Source organism: Pongo abelii, chromosome 17 (assembly GCF_028885655.2).
Source record: "Pongo abelii isolate AG06213 chromosome 17, NHGRI_mPonAbe1-v2.0_pri, whole genome shotgun sequence".
Classification (NCBI taxonomy): domain Eukaryota; kingdom Metazoa; phylum Chordata; class Mammalia; order Primates; family Hominidae; genus Pongo; species Pongo abelii.
The window spans coordinates 45,624,796-45,638,947 of record NC_072002.2 but is presented as its reverse complement, the minus strand read 5'-3'; the positions used below and the strand labels follow the sequence as shown (position 1 = coordinate 45,638,947).

The 14,152-nt window shown below is 35.8% G+C and overlaps 1 protein-coding gene, 1 long non-coding RNA gene and 1 other non-coding gene across 4 annotated transcripts in view; 2 read left to right on the top strand and 1 right to left on the bottom strand.

The window, feature by feature from the left end:
- LOC134760293 (uncharacterized) overlaps nucleotides 1–14,152 on the top strand; it is a 121,836-nt gene that overhangs the window by 92,747 nt on the left and 14,937 nt on the right. For both annotated transcript variants that reach the window (XR_010137571.1, XR_010137572.1), the window contains one exon: nucleotides 6,977–7,077. This is a non-coding gene — a long non-coding RNA (uncharacterized LOC134760293). The remainder of the gene's footprint in view (nucleotides 1–6,976; nucleotides 7,078–14,152) is intronic.
- Nucleotides 1,604–14,152, bottom strand: part of DSG1 (desmoglein 1) — a 34,925-nt gene continuing 22,376 nt past the window's right edge. The window contains exons 12-15 of the mRNA XM_024235954.2: nucleotides 11,203–11,336; nucleotides 10,793–10,862; nucleotides 8,601–8,809; nucleotides 1,604–6,542 (exon numbers count right to left, since the gene is read on the bottom strand). Of these exons, the coding sequence (XP_024091722.2) occupies nucleotides 5,493–6,542; nucleotides 8,601–8,809; nucleotides 10,793–10,862; nucleotides 11,203–11,336 (1,463 nt within the window). The 3' untranslated portion in view covers nucleotides 1,604–5,492. The remainder of the gene's footprint in view (nucleotides 6,543–8,600; nucleotides 8,810–10,792; nucleotides 10,863–11,202; nucleotides 11,337–14,152) is intronic.
- Nucleotides 9,331–9,432, top strand: LOC112130054 (U6 spliceosomal RNA). Its single transcript, XR_002912366.1, has one exon. It is a non-coding gene; the product is annotated as a U6 spliceosomal RNA (small nuclear RNA).

Below are 14,152 nucleotides of genomic sequence, written 5' to 3'. Positions count from 1 at the left end.
GGAGGGAAGTGATTCGATCATGGGGGTGGTTTTCCCCATGCTGTTCTCATGATAGTGAGTGAGTTCTCATGACATCTGATCGTTTTATTAGCATCTGGCATTTCCCTTGCTTATGCTTCTCTCTCCTGCTGGCATGTGAAGAAGGTTCTTGCTTCCCCTTCGCCTTCCACCATGATTGTAAGTTTCCTGAGGCCTCCTCAGCCATGCAGAAGTGTGAGTCAATTAAACCTCTTTCCTTTCAAAATTATCCAGTCTCAGGTAGTATCTTTATAGCAGTGTGATAATGGACTAATACAAACTATTAAATGGCTTACTATATATTTTGGTTATAAAATAAACAGAACTTCCTAATGGATAAAATTTGGGTAGTGAGAGAAAGAATGAGATGAAGGAGTACTTAGTTTCTGGTTTGAGTAATGGGTAGATGGAGTAATAATGATTGGAATGGGGAAACTCTGGAGGTAAAATTATAAGTTTAATTTTGAACATTTAAAAAGGGATATTGATGAGGTCTCACAGAGTCAGTGTAAAATGTTAGGAGAAGAGGGCTTGGGATCAAACTTTGGATTGGATAAATGAGAAACAAGAGAGATAGAATGAGCGAGACTGGCTGATGAAATACAAGGGATATCAGGAGAGAATGGTGTTACACAAGCCAAGACACAAGAGTGTTTCAAGGAAGAGAGAAGGGTTACTTTTTAGATATTTTTCCCAGAGGTTAAGAAAGAGGGAGAAGAGAAAAGTAGGCCTTGTTCTTGCAATGCATAGATCTTAGACAAGCTTGGTAAGGATCATTATGATAATCTGATGGGAGGACTTTGAAGTCTGATGGGACATGGAAAAGAAAAGACAGCATATGTACGTGAACCTCAAGAAGCTTGATGAAACAAGCAAACAAATGAGGCATTAGCTACAAGGAAGTCTAGAAATGAGAATCTGGGCCTTGGGTGATTCATCCATGTGGATGTTTAAGTTACTATGAACACTCTCAGAAGTTAAGAAAGTCACAAAAGACTTTAGGCCAGGATATTGGAGCCTTCATTAAAAGTAGAGACATTATGAAGAAGAGAAGAGAGGGAAAGGATCATACGAGTCTGAAAGAGGTAAGATTTTGTGCAAGATGAAGTTGATAATAGTCTGGAAGTGGCATTGGAGAACAAAATGAGATGCATCCCAGTAAAGATGAAAGGGTATGATTTAAAAGGCAAAAAAGAAGAAAAGTCATTTTAAAAGAAATAAAATGCTGGTGTAGGCAAAAATAAAAATGCAGAGTATGAAAGAAAGAAAGGTAAAACTATAAAGATGCTACAAGTATTAAATAAAAACTAAAAATGCAGCTTTTTATCATCTGTTCATTTGTGGGGCTAACCACCTGGTCAAGGCTGGGCTCTAGCATCTGTAATTAGTGGTCCAGAGAGTAGGTTCCTCAGTACACATCAAAAAAAGATAGCTAGGAAATGAAGAATGAAAACATATTTTAACATTGTGAAAAATAAAAGAATTATATCTCCTCCAATACAGGATGATAAAAACTAGATTTGATAACTTTGGTTTTACAGTCTAAAACCTCCCCCTTGCTTACAATTCAGAAAAGATAAGGGAGGCATATTAATCATTTTATTGCTGTATGCATAACTCTTTGGAAATTACAAATCAACTTAAAAAAACCAACAGATAACCAAGCAAGAAACTAGCACCCAAATAATCCAAAAACTTTTATATTGAAACTTGAATAAGAGAACCTTGTTTTAAACACCACCAGAGATGAATATTAGAATTTTAAAATGCTTGTAAAACAGACAGCAAAAGAAAAATAAGTTAGATTAGGTACAGTTTGACGATAAAGTGTTTAGTAATTCAAATACAGCTAAACTGGGGAGAGAATGTAGACAATTAAACAAGATTACACATTGTTTTAAAATTATCTGATGGATAATAGGTTGATCTAGTCAAGATTTGTCCTAACATAAATTGAATAATCTGGAAGTGGAAGACAGATTTGATTTCAAGGAGAGTAGCACTCTACTGTGGACTGCTGTATCCTAGTGCAATGTGAAATGGGTCCTAAAAATACTAGAAATTGTAAAAAAAAAAAAGTTGGAATTTATGAAATAGGCATGGGAAAATGTGGCAAATACTTTAAAAAGTTTGCTTTGGGTTTTAAATGTGTTTCCAAAATAGTCATTTATGCTAAAGATTATAACGACTTTCAACTCCAGCAAAAGTCAAAGGGTGTCATATATTCTGTACCAAGACAATCAAACATTGGTATAAATTCAGAAATAAATTGCCAGATAACTAAAAACATCTACTTACTAGAGTAAAAAATGTAATTTTTGAAGACATATAATTAAAATTTTGTCAGAACATTTTCTTGAATAAAAATTATGATGCTAAAAACTTTATACACAAACGTAGAACAGATGTCTAGATGAAGATATATAAATAACCCTAAATATGTACTTTTTCTTTTAATTTTTCAGTGCAAATGCAATTACATCATGCAACGTGCTTAGAAGTAAATAATATGTAGCAGGTATATCTGTAATTCAGTGTCAAAATTAGCTTGAGATGGTATTTTGGTTGATAATAAATGGTAAAGTATTTATAATACACTGATTTTTGTCCCTAAAGATAACCTTTTTAGACAGTCAGATAGATATTTTATAAACATTATGGTTTGTTTTCAAACCATACATACATAGTATTAAATTACTATCTCTTTCTTCTTCCTTTTGTTAAGAGCAAGTTGATATGAAACTCAGCTTGAATCTTAATTATAGTATTCACTTATAAAATGATTTCCATATCTCTTCTTGGTCTATGACATGATGTATATGATCTAGAGCAAACATCTAAAAAGAAGAATGAAGTTCCGCCCAAAGCTTATTCATTGAAAAATGACATGCCTTTAAATAACTACTAAAATCGTTGATATCTTGAAAAGGTAATTTTAAAATTTAGGACTAAATGGAAAATCAATGTGCAATCCTGGAAGAAAAAATTAGTTGGAAAGTATCTTCCCAGAAAGATAGATGACTGATACTTCAATTTTTCTTGTTTTTCCCATCAATGTGCAATCCTGCAAGAAAAGTTTGGTTAGAAAGTATCTTCCTAGAAAGATAGACGACTCATATGGCCATGTTGTTTCTTGTTTTTCCCATCATTTAACAGTGTTTAGGAGTTCAAATGTAACTAAGTTGCGCGGATCTTAACAACCAATGGATTTTAACAGCAGCAGTTATTAAAGACAGTGATTTTGTTGTTTGCAAGACAACCTAAAAAATATCTCTGGAAGATATCAGATGTCTTAAGAAAAGCTTGTGATGATATTTCATATCAAAACAGCAAGCAAGTTTCCTATGGTCAGCTACCATTCCCTTTAATAAATTACTTGATTAATTCATTAATACTTATTTCTATTCCTTAAAACTCCTGGACCCAGGCGTACTCAAGTATGTTTTAATAAATACCTTTTGACTTTATTCCTGGAAAGACTACCCATCCTTAATGTAGCCCCCTAAGTGGCAGAAAAAGAAAAGACTCCCTTTGAATGACTTTATTTATACTTCTGCATTTAGCATACTACAGACTATCAAAATTTTACATATTCTACAGAGTTAAAAGAAGATGTATACTGTGGCTTTTAAAATATTAGCCTTATCTGTTGTTACAGAGCAAAATAGCTCTAGGTTAAATAATTCACTCCTATCCAGTGGAGGAAGTCGAATATTCTTTGGCTTTGTAATATCCTGGGAAATTCGAGTAATTGGGGTAAATTCTTTAAAAGTTGTATATAATTCACAACTCCAGGGCAAATTTTTTTTTCTAATTTTATTTTGTCATATAGAGTTTCATTTTAGTGAGCTTATAGTCACATTGTATTTAAGAAAGAAAAAAATTTCTCTACCATGCCAATAGTAAATTTACCTTTTTCTTAGAATGCTTTGATTCTTTTTAGAGATTTTTAATTGGGCAATACTACATAGCAAACACACAGAAATGGTATATCATAAATAGGACATTACTAAATTTTGAAGCTAGAAAAATATGTTATACTATATAATTTCGACACTACCTATAAATCAGAGCATATGTAAGCCAAGATTTTATTGACAAATCAAATCAGGAATTTAAAATTTTTGCTAGTGAGAAAAATTAGGGGGTGAAATAAACTAGCGGAATAGGTTTCTATTATTATTTCATGTTTATCAACACCATATTGTCAATTCTGCTAAAGGTTCCTGGTTGATTCCTGCAAAATGGCCGCAGAGGTTTGCTAAAGCAACCACTACTTTACTTACTAAAAGCGAATAATTAGCATGGTATTACTTTACAAAAGAATTCTTTTCCAACTTTCCCCATTAAACATTTTACATGTTCTAAAAACATTTTTTTAGATCCCCTTACAAAAAAATTCCCCAAAGCTTAAGCATACTACAAGCTTCTTTTTTTTTTTGTCCACAGCTCGGCCTATGTAAATCATTTTAACTTCAGAGCTATGTAATAAAGAGCTGGATATCAATGAATATCACGTACTAAAAACAAAACCGGAAAACACAATTCAGTTCCCATCTGCTTACTTGGAAGGTCATTTGCCACTAGTGATGACAACCATGTCAGGCCTCACTTGCTTCAATTTGAGAAGTAAACTTAGCGAGTTTTGCTTTCTTAAGTCAAAACCACAGTGGTAAAGGGAAAGATGAGTGTGATATTCCTCAACCTCACCAGTAAGCAATATTCGTCAAGACTACATCTATCACTAAACACAAACTAGAATCAGAAGAATCCTTGACTCCACAGGAGATTTAACTGAGGCCCCAAATTAAGGTTCAGGCTCAGGCATTGCTAGTTTACCCTGAAGAAACCTCATCCTATTGCCACTCTCTAATGGAATTTTCCTCCTAGGAAACACTTCCTAATTTGAAATTTGTTTTCTCTAGTGCAATAATTAAGGTAGGAGTGCTTGATGGCTTGTGGACTTGACTATGTAGTCAAACTTAAAAAAAATGGTTAACCCTTGTATAAATCTGTGGTTGAATTTTTATTTATGTTATCTGTGAAACCGATAGGGCATCTGGCACACATTTTAGATTTTTCCCATAGACGTGAACATATATTGCATATTTAATTCTTTTTGAATTTTGCTCGAGCTATATGGAAAAGCAAAACAGAGCAAGGAGAATTATGCCAATGGCCGTCGTAAGGCCAGTTACATGCTGGAGATAGACTACAGGCCACTCAGGCACAAAGAAGACTCTGCCTCAAGTTTTAGTTCCTTAGTCCTAATATAAGAGAAAAGTTTATGAACGCTAAGGAGAGCTCTCCCCTAGCAGCAGTGTTTCCATTTATTTTTCTCATTGTGATTTCTCACCTTGCTCCTAGATGACCTGAGCACGAAGTCGTGTGTTATAAATCACATTGTTAGTTTTTTAGTGGTGGGAATTGGATCTAAACAACAATGACTATGAAAAAGTGAGCTGGGGTCCTGACTACTTGCTATATTGCACGGTACTGTACTTTGTGATTCGACTTCGAGCTGTGCTAGGGGAGGCGGACCCAATGGTTTGGTTAAAGTGATGGTCAGAGGAACTCCTCATGTGGCCAATGGTGGCTGTCCCTCCCAAGCTGCTCAGGCCGATGCCACCACCACTTATGCCAGCTCCACTCAGGGCCCCGCCCCCAGTACCCATGCTGGTGCCAACCAGGCCACTGCTGCCTATGCCACCGCCGATCCCAGTGGTGCCACTAATTCCAGTTACGCCAGCACCAGAAACAACCCTCTCTGTCACAATGACATTGTGGGCATTGGCTAACTCGGGGTGCATACTCAGACTACCTATCATGCCGGAAGTTGGTTGGATTACTCTTTCTGTCACTACCACATTTGAAGACTCTCTAGGATGATGGATAGTCAGAGAGGTAGGTAGACTAGAGCTTGGTGCTATTACCCTTTCTGTCACTATAACATTTGACCCATCTCGCAAGTCAGGCATCTCTAACATTCCATGCAAATCAGCACCAGAGATTGGGCCAACCACTCTCTCTGTCACCACCACGTTTGATGCTGGTCGGTTATCGTGAACGTGCACAGAGGGCTTCAGAGTGTCAGAGGTGGTGTAAGACTCGGTCACAGTGACATTACCATAGCCCAGAGGATCGAGAATAGGCATAGGATGCTGTACACCAGGTCCCGAGGGATAGGTGCTCTCAGAAATTACTGTGGTAGTGCCGAAATGTGGGGAGATTGGTGGGTGTCCACTAACAATGGGCTCTGTTTCCTGAGGAAGGCAAACTGGTTCAGTGCTTTGGGGTGGCCAAGAAGGATCAAGGTCTGGATATGATTCTTTTCCTAGGCTGATGTCTGCCAACTTCTTAAATTTAGGTCCCAGGGTATCCAAGAAGCTGTCATCCAGGTCTTCTCCAATGAAGCTACAACAACCCACAGAGCCAGCAGGGGAACCTACACCTTCGATGTCATATATGAGCAAACAGTCATTAGATGGGCGTCCTTCATCTTCATCTGCATAAGCATATGCTTTCTGAATTTATAGGAGAAAGAGAAAATGAAATTATGAATGCATATTTAACAATAATAGAATAGCCTTTATCATTAGTTTTTCTTCCAGAGCATTTCCAAAGAGGAATGAAATAAAACAAGATTCTAACATCTACTAGAGATGCCTTAAAAATCATTTTATAATTATTTGAAATAATTTGGTTAGAAATCATTTTAAGTATAATTCCAATAATACGATTTTTAAAATTTCCTTAGATGGACTTATTTATAATTGTGTACTTTGGACATAAAATCATACACAAAAAAATCACATGAATTATTTATAACAAAGTTAGAGGGAGGTATATAAAAATGCTGAACTTGAAGGACGTAAAAATGTGTTGTTTTGTTTTTTGTCTGGAAAAGGCAGTTCATAGTTGAGTTGGGTTCACTCAGGATTTTGTTTCTTTCCTTCAGATGGAGTGAATATGATGACTCTGTGAAGGTTTATTGCAACATGGCTTTTTCAGCACAGCAACAGGAAAATTTGACTCTGGGTCTGTTCTACAAAATTAAAGGTGATCAAAGACACTTTTAAAAAATATAATCTCTCTAAATTCAAAGTAAAAGCCCAAAGACATATACACTTTCGTTTCATCTTTGTTGTTCATAATAGTGGATTGTAAACTTTCCGGTTAACAGAAATACCTTATAGGAAACCAACTCATTGTGCCATTCGTATAAAAAAATGATTGAGCCTTTGCTATTTGCCAGACCCTCTGTGTTTGGAACTTAGCTATGCATAATGAACAATACCAGATACAGTTGTTCTCTCACAGAGCTTACATTTTGGTTGAGTGAGACAGACAACACAGAAGCATATGGTCAGGAGGTGGCAGATGTAGGGTAAAGAAAAAGAAAGTGATGGGTGTTGTTCTTTTAGATAGGGTAATCAAGGAAGGGGTCTCTGATAAAGTGATATTTGATCAGAGATTGGAAGGAAGATATTTCTATGTTATTAAAATATAACATAAAATATTTTGTTGTATATATGAATAAGTATTCCTATGGTTTTCAACAAGCCTCATTACTATCTATTGCTATTTGAATGCTTTTACCAATATTTTATTTAAAAATATCAGCCACCCTTTAAACCAACCACTAGGTTAGTTAATGAAACCACTTTAGGCCAGAATGTAGAAGGACAGAAATGTTTTTCTAGTCAGTATCAGGGACAGGAACTTCCTGAAGATTGGGTATCACATGGTGTGTAACCATGGACAATTGCATCTCTTCCTGGGGATAGCAAAGTTAAATTCTCCTGCAGCTGCTTCTCCAGGCTTCATGCTCTTCCCACCACCTGCAGCTCGTTCTTACAATGTTTTGGAAGTAGACTATGGCTCTTGACCCCACTCTTATTAACTATTGACTCTATGTCTAGAACTGAGCTATGTACTGGCAATATAATGTAGAGAATATATGGATGAGACACTAAAAGTGGTGGTAGAAATATAAACTGACAGATTTTAGCAATGATAGGTTCTATAAATGTGTAAACAAAGTACTGCAGAAATACAGATGAGAAGACATTAATTCTATTTTGGATGAGAGGGTTAACTGTAAAAACTTCGGAGGGAGAGTGATATTTGGACTGGGTCTTGAAGGATGGGTAGGAGTTTGTGAGAGACATAGTGGGATGCAAGTATTCCAGGAGCGGCACAGGATAAGCAAACACATGGAGGTGAAAGGTGTGTAGCAAAGGTGCTCAGCAAGTGGAGTTGATGGCAAGGAGTAATTGGAGATGAGAGAGAGGGTTCATTTTGTGAACAATCTTAATTAACATGTTAAGGACTTTGGATTGCATGCCATGAACAAAAGAGAGCTGGGAGCCATTGGCTGTTCTTACGTTGGGGAGTAAAGTGCTCAGGTCAGAGCTTTAGATATATAATTCATTAACAGCATGGATTGTTGGGCACAAAAACTAAAGGCTGAGAATTGAGTTAGAAGACTCCTGCCAAAGCCCCTTTAGGAATTAGTGAAAGCTTGGTGAAGAGCAACAGGCACATGGATGGCGAGAAAGGCATGTAGCTAGGGACCTTACCTGACAGAAGTAGCTTTCCATGAAATTCATATTCAGACCTCCTTCTCTACATTCCCTCATAGAATTTCTTCTTAATGTTCCAGAGTATTCTTGACATATCTCAGGCACTCCTGAAGTTTTAACTCCCTCTGTTAGTTCAAATCCTGTCATTCTCTCTCCTCCTCCCAGATCTTGCATTTCTCTGCCACCATACTCATTTGTATAAACTCCTAAAAGTGTTGATCAAATTAAATTTATTTTCTTTAGTCTATCATAAACTAAAAATTAACAACTTGCCTTGTAATATATAATTTTTTCATTTAGGTATGCATTTGTGAACAAAGAAATAAAAAGATAATACATAAAGAAAGGAGATATAAATACAATATGAAACTCAAAATAATATTATTCATTTGTCAATTTGACAATTATCTGTTGAGAGATTACTATATTCTCTGCTGGAAGTGAAGGCTGCAGAGGACTTACAAAAATCTATGTCCTAAAGAGTTTGATTTCAACCTGAAGGAAATTGGAGGAAAAATACTCAAATTCTGAAAGTTAAAAAAATAGTGTAAGAATGCCCCAGTGTATAACTAGAAGCACAGGACATCCAGAAAAAGACATGAGAACCACTGGCTTTCAGAGAGGAGGCCATGGCTATGTGAGGAGAAAGGTTTTCATGAAGAATCTTGGGTTTGCACTTGGATGTGAGGAGTAAGTGGAAGCCTGTTACTATATTTGAGGTAGTTACTCGCTTCAGTAGCACATATACTAAAATTAGAACTATATAGAGAACATTAGCATTGCCCCTGCACTGGATGATATGCAAATTGATCAAGTGTTTCATCTTTTTTAAATTAAAAAAAAAGAAATATTTGAGGTAGGTGAGATAAAATGATGGCCGGGACCGTGGAACTGCTATAGAATGAAGAATGTTGTCAGTGGGATATGTATCCATTGGCTTTAGTATGTGAAGGATCTTGAGTTTGGGAACAGTGTGTTTTTCATGCTTCAATTTTCCTTGGTGCGTCTTATGGTGCTTTGTTCAAAATTTGTGCAAAAGTTTGTAGATTTAATGGGAACAGATGTGTAAATAAATACTGATGGATTTGATGATTTGATAAGTCTTGAGAACTGATTTGGTGTCAGTGAATACGAGTCAACAATGAGATTCTGCTTTTGAGGTGAGAAGACATTGGGGTTATTAATGAAAATGGACAAATCAGGTGGAGAAATAGATTTAAAGACTACTGTGTCCAGTTCTTTGAATAAGGTCCAGTTCTACAAGTTATACACATTTCTATGCCTGTTAGAGTTTAAAGTAGAAAACAATGGTTACTGTTTGAAAAGACTATGAGAAAAATAAGCTAACCAATAGTATTTATTTACCTTGAGAAAAGTAATGTGATACAACTATTTTCACAGATATGAGATGTTATTTTAATTGTTCTTTTATTATAATGGTAGTTATCCACTTACTGTGAAATTCTAATTGTTTCTCGGGTTCTGCCTGTGAACTGGTCTAGATTCCTGTTTTAAGGCAAGTTGTATTTATACAGTCTTACCCATGTGCTGGAAGAAACTCCACCATGTGCACACAATCTCAGTTGAGAGCTTAGAAAGATTTTGATGGTGTTTCATCTACTTGCTTTCAATTAAAGAAATTGGACAAATATTTTTAGGTAATATTTGTGATGATACTGAAAATGGATGCAGTTTTTTCTTTGTTATAATAAGCAGCTAAAGTCAAAGCAATTTTGAATCCTTAAATTAATTGTGTATAAAGATTTTAGTCTCAATAAATGAGCACAGGTCTATTTTAGTTGGGTTGTACTTTAATTTTAATTAGTGTATATATGTGTATGAAATATGTGTGTGTATGTATGTTAATGAAATTTGCTCTATTAAATTAAAAATCTTGACTAGAACTTACTCATGGTTACAATTCAGTACTTCTGCATATATAGAGATCCTAATTTGGTCGTCTTCTAAGTACTCTTTGATGGTTGAGGAAAATTTTTAAAATGCAGCATATAACAATAATAATTACCGTAGGTTTTTTCTTGCGATTGAATTTACAAATTAGTCATTTAAAAAAGAATGATATAAACATTTTTGAAGAAAAATAAGATAATTAAAAAACAATAATCAAAGAGAGAAAATAGACTTCCTACTTAAGCATTTGAGTTGTTAAACAAATTCTTTTTTCTTACCTGAGTTGTCAATGCATTCAATTATATTTGCGTTATCAGGTGGTATTTGTGGTATGACAGTGGTTATATCCTAAAAGACAGGAAACAACATTTCCATCTGTAGTGACCAATGACTGTAATCTTTCTGTAGTCATACATTTGGTTTATTCTTAAATTACCTCAGATTTCCTAAAAAAAATACTATTTAGGAAATTCTGAAATCCATTTAAAATTTGAACTTCACTTAGAAAGCCTTCCCTGGTTACTTCCATCTAATTTTGTTGCGCTTTTGATTCCTCTTCATTTTCTCCATTAGCGTTCTCAGCACAAAAAACAGCATAGACTGTGAGTGATGGTGGCCATCTTGGTTCATGTGTAAAGACTGAATTTCAGTGACTACCAATGGCTATTTCTTAGAATGTGGCACTTACCCTGGGTTCAGGCTGTGGTCCTTCTACTGCCCATGAATGAATTGCTCCATCTGAACATTCGGGGACAGGCTCAAAGCCAGCTGCACTACGAGGAGCACCTCCACAATCACAACAGATCATCAAAAATGGGACCACTGGTGGTGGAAGGATAGTAATACTAGAGTTAGCACTGGGTGCAAATAAAAAACAAAACAACCTGATTTTTTATGGTTAAATTTGAATTCGTAATATAATTCTGGTTGGTTCTAAAATTATGAAAGTTTCAGAATACAAGCTGAATGATGGTCAGACCCCAAAGTAAATGGGAGCTTCTGTATATTAGACTGCAGTCAATATTAGTTTATTTTAGAGTATTAAAAATTACAAATAGTGGGCCTGGCATGGTGGCTTACACCTGTAATCCCAGCACTTTGGGAGGGGGAGGTGAGTGGATCACTAGAACCCAGGAGCTTGAGACAAGCCTGAGCAACATGGTGAAACCCCATCTCTACAAAAAATACAAAAATTAGGCACATATGGGGGCTTTTGCCTGTAGTCTTAGCTACTCTGGAGGCTGAGGTGGGAGGATGGCTTGAGCCAGGGAGGTTGAGGCTGCTCAACGAGGGAGGTGGGGAGGTGGGCAGTGGTTGTGCCACTGCACTCCAGCCTGAGTGGCAGAGTGAGACCCTCTCTCAAAAAAAAAGAAAATTACAGATAGTATTACACTATTAAAGCCGATTAATCTTTCCATGTCATTATTTAGGAAAATATTAAAGGAGAGAAGGAAAGATGAAAAGGTCAGGCAATATATTTGATCCTTTGTGTTCTCTCCTCCGTGTCTTTATTTTCTTCCTTTAACATATGCTTGCCTTTATTTCAACAGTAAAATCTTATTCATGCTTCCAACAATTCTCTGTGAGGCTACTATTTCCTCCTATGCAAGTGTTTTTTCTTTCAATAACTCTTATACAAATAGAAAACATCACACTGCTTAGCACTGTCTTTTGCTGTTAATCAAGTGGAGTTTTCTTATTTATCTATTTGTTATCAGCCTCTTATATAATCTAATCTTGGTAAATGGTTTTGAATAAATGGATGAAAGAAAGAATGTGTAAATTAAAATTGTGAAGAAGGAGGAAAGGAAAAAAGAAGGAAGTCAATTAGGGAAGAAGGAAGGTAGTAAGGATAGACATAAGGGAGAGAGGGAGAGAAGAAAAAAGAAAAAAAGAGGAAAAGAAGCCCATGTGTCGGTTTTCTGAAAATCTACTAGAGGAAACTTTGGGTCTACAGGTAGTGATGACTCTAAGGCCCATATATAATTTATAAATCTTCTATTAACTACAGTACCCAGAGGTAGTCAGCAATATAAAAAACCAACTCAGGCCACGCGCGGTGGCTCACACCTGTAATTCCAGCACTTTGAGAGGCCAAAGCAGGTGGATCACGAGGTCAGGATTGACCATCCTGGCCAATATGGTGAAACCCCATCTCTACTAAAAATACAAAAATTAGCCGAGTGTGGTGGTGCACGTGGGTAGTCCCAGCTACTCAGGAGGCTGAGGCAGGAGAATCCCTTGAACCTGGGAGGCGAAGGTTACAGTGAGACGAGATTGCACCACTGTACTCCAGCCTGGGTGACAGAGTAAGACTCCATCTCAAAAAAACAAAAAAACAAAAAAAACAAAAAAAAACCCAAAAAAAACAACAACAAAAAAACAGAAAACAAACAAACAAAACTCAACGTGAAAGTTAGGTATTATTTACAGTAGTGATAATCAGCACTTGGGTAATTAAGTTACTCTTATGAAGTATTAAATTTAACTATTTTACAATGTTAGTTGGTAATAAATATGAATAACAGACAGAATGAACTCTTTTCATATGTATTTTATGTTACATTCTGCAACTTCACTAGCATTTTTGCCTTTTTCTTGTCTTGGTTCATTTTGATGAGAATGCTTTTTTCTTTCTCTCTTTCCCTTTTCTCTGTTTCATAGAACTTTTCCTGGTTATTACTTCAATTAATTACGATCCAATAAGAATAAACTCTTACTTGTTAATGTAAAAGTTTCATTTTTTGGAAATACGTTTTAAATTTTGGAAAAAGAACTCCAGCTCTAAGCTGTGTTATCACCATGGTCAGACTCGTTGTTTAGATGAGCCCAATGTTGATTAAAACTTCAAAAACATGAGTTATTTAAAATCAGAGAAAATCCAGTTCACGAATAAATGTAGCAAAAAATATCTGTCGCTGTTCATGTGCTAAGAAAAATGAAAGTAGAAAAAATATTTTATATGTAAGTGCTCTGACTTCACATTTTGTGTGAGCATTTGATTTAAATATCTGAGGTACCTTCTGACATTAAGATTTTATGATTCCACATTTGAAAATGACAATGTTTGCATTAATTTAATTGTAATGTGCAGACTACAACCTACTTACTTTAGAGCTCCTGTTCTCATTTCTCAAAGACTGTGCCATGTGGTTTATCTTGCTCTAATTTCTATCATCATTCTAGGTAATGTTAATGGACACCTGGAGAATCCACTGGATTCTACCTTTATAGCTAGACCCTTGACTAGTGCTACCCTAGTGGCCATAGAACATGCTAAATGCTTCATGTGTGGTACTTCTTTTTCATCATCAAAACATTGTTTTAAGGTAAGTGTTATTTCATACATGACAAAAGCAAGGCTCAGAAAGGTTAGGTGACCTTCGGAAGACTCAGACAATTAGGCTTAGAAACCAGAGTTTAACCCTTGGTCTATCTGACTCTCCTTTTATTAATACTATGCAGTGTTAGTATAAATAAAATTCCTTTGAGGCCTGGCCCCTGCCTATCTTTTAGTCTAAACTTTCACCATGCTGTCACACACGTCTTTTATTTCTTGCACATTGGAGTTCTTCATTGCAGTACCTTGCACTCTCATTCTGTTGGGTTTTTGCACGTAGATTTTTTTCCCTTGTATT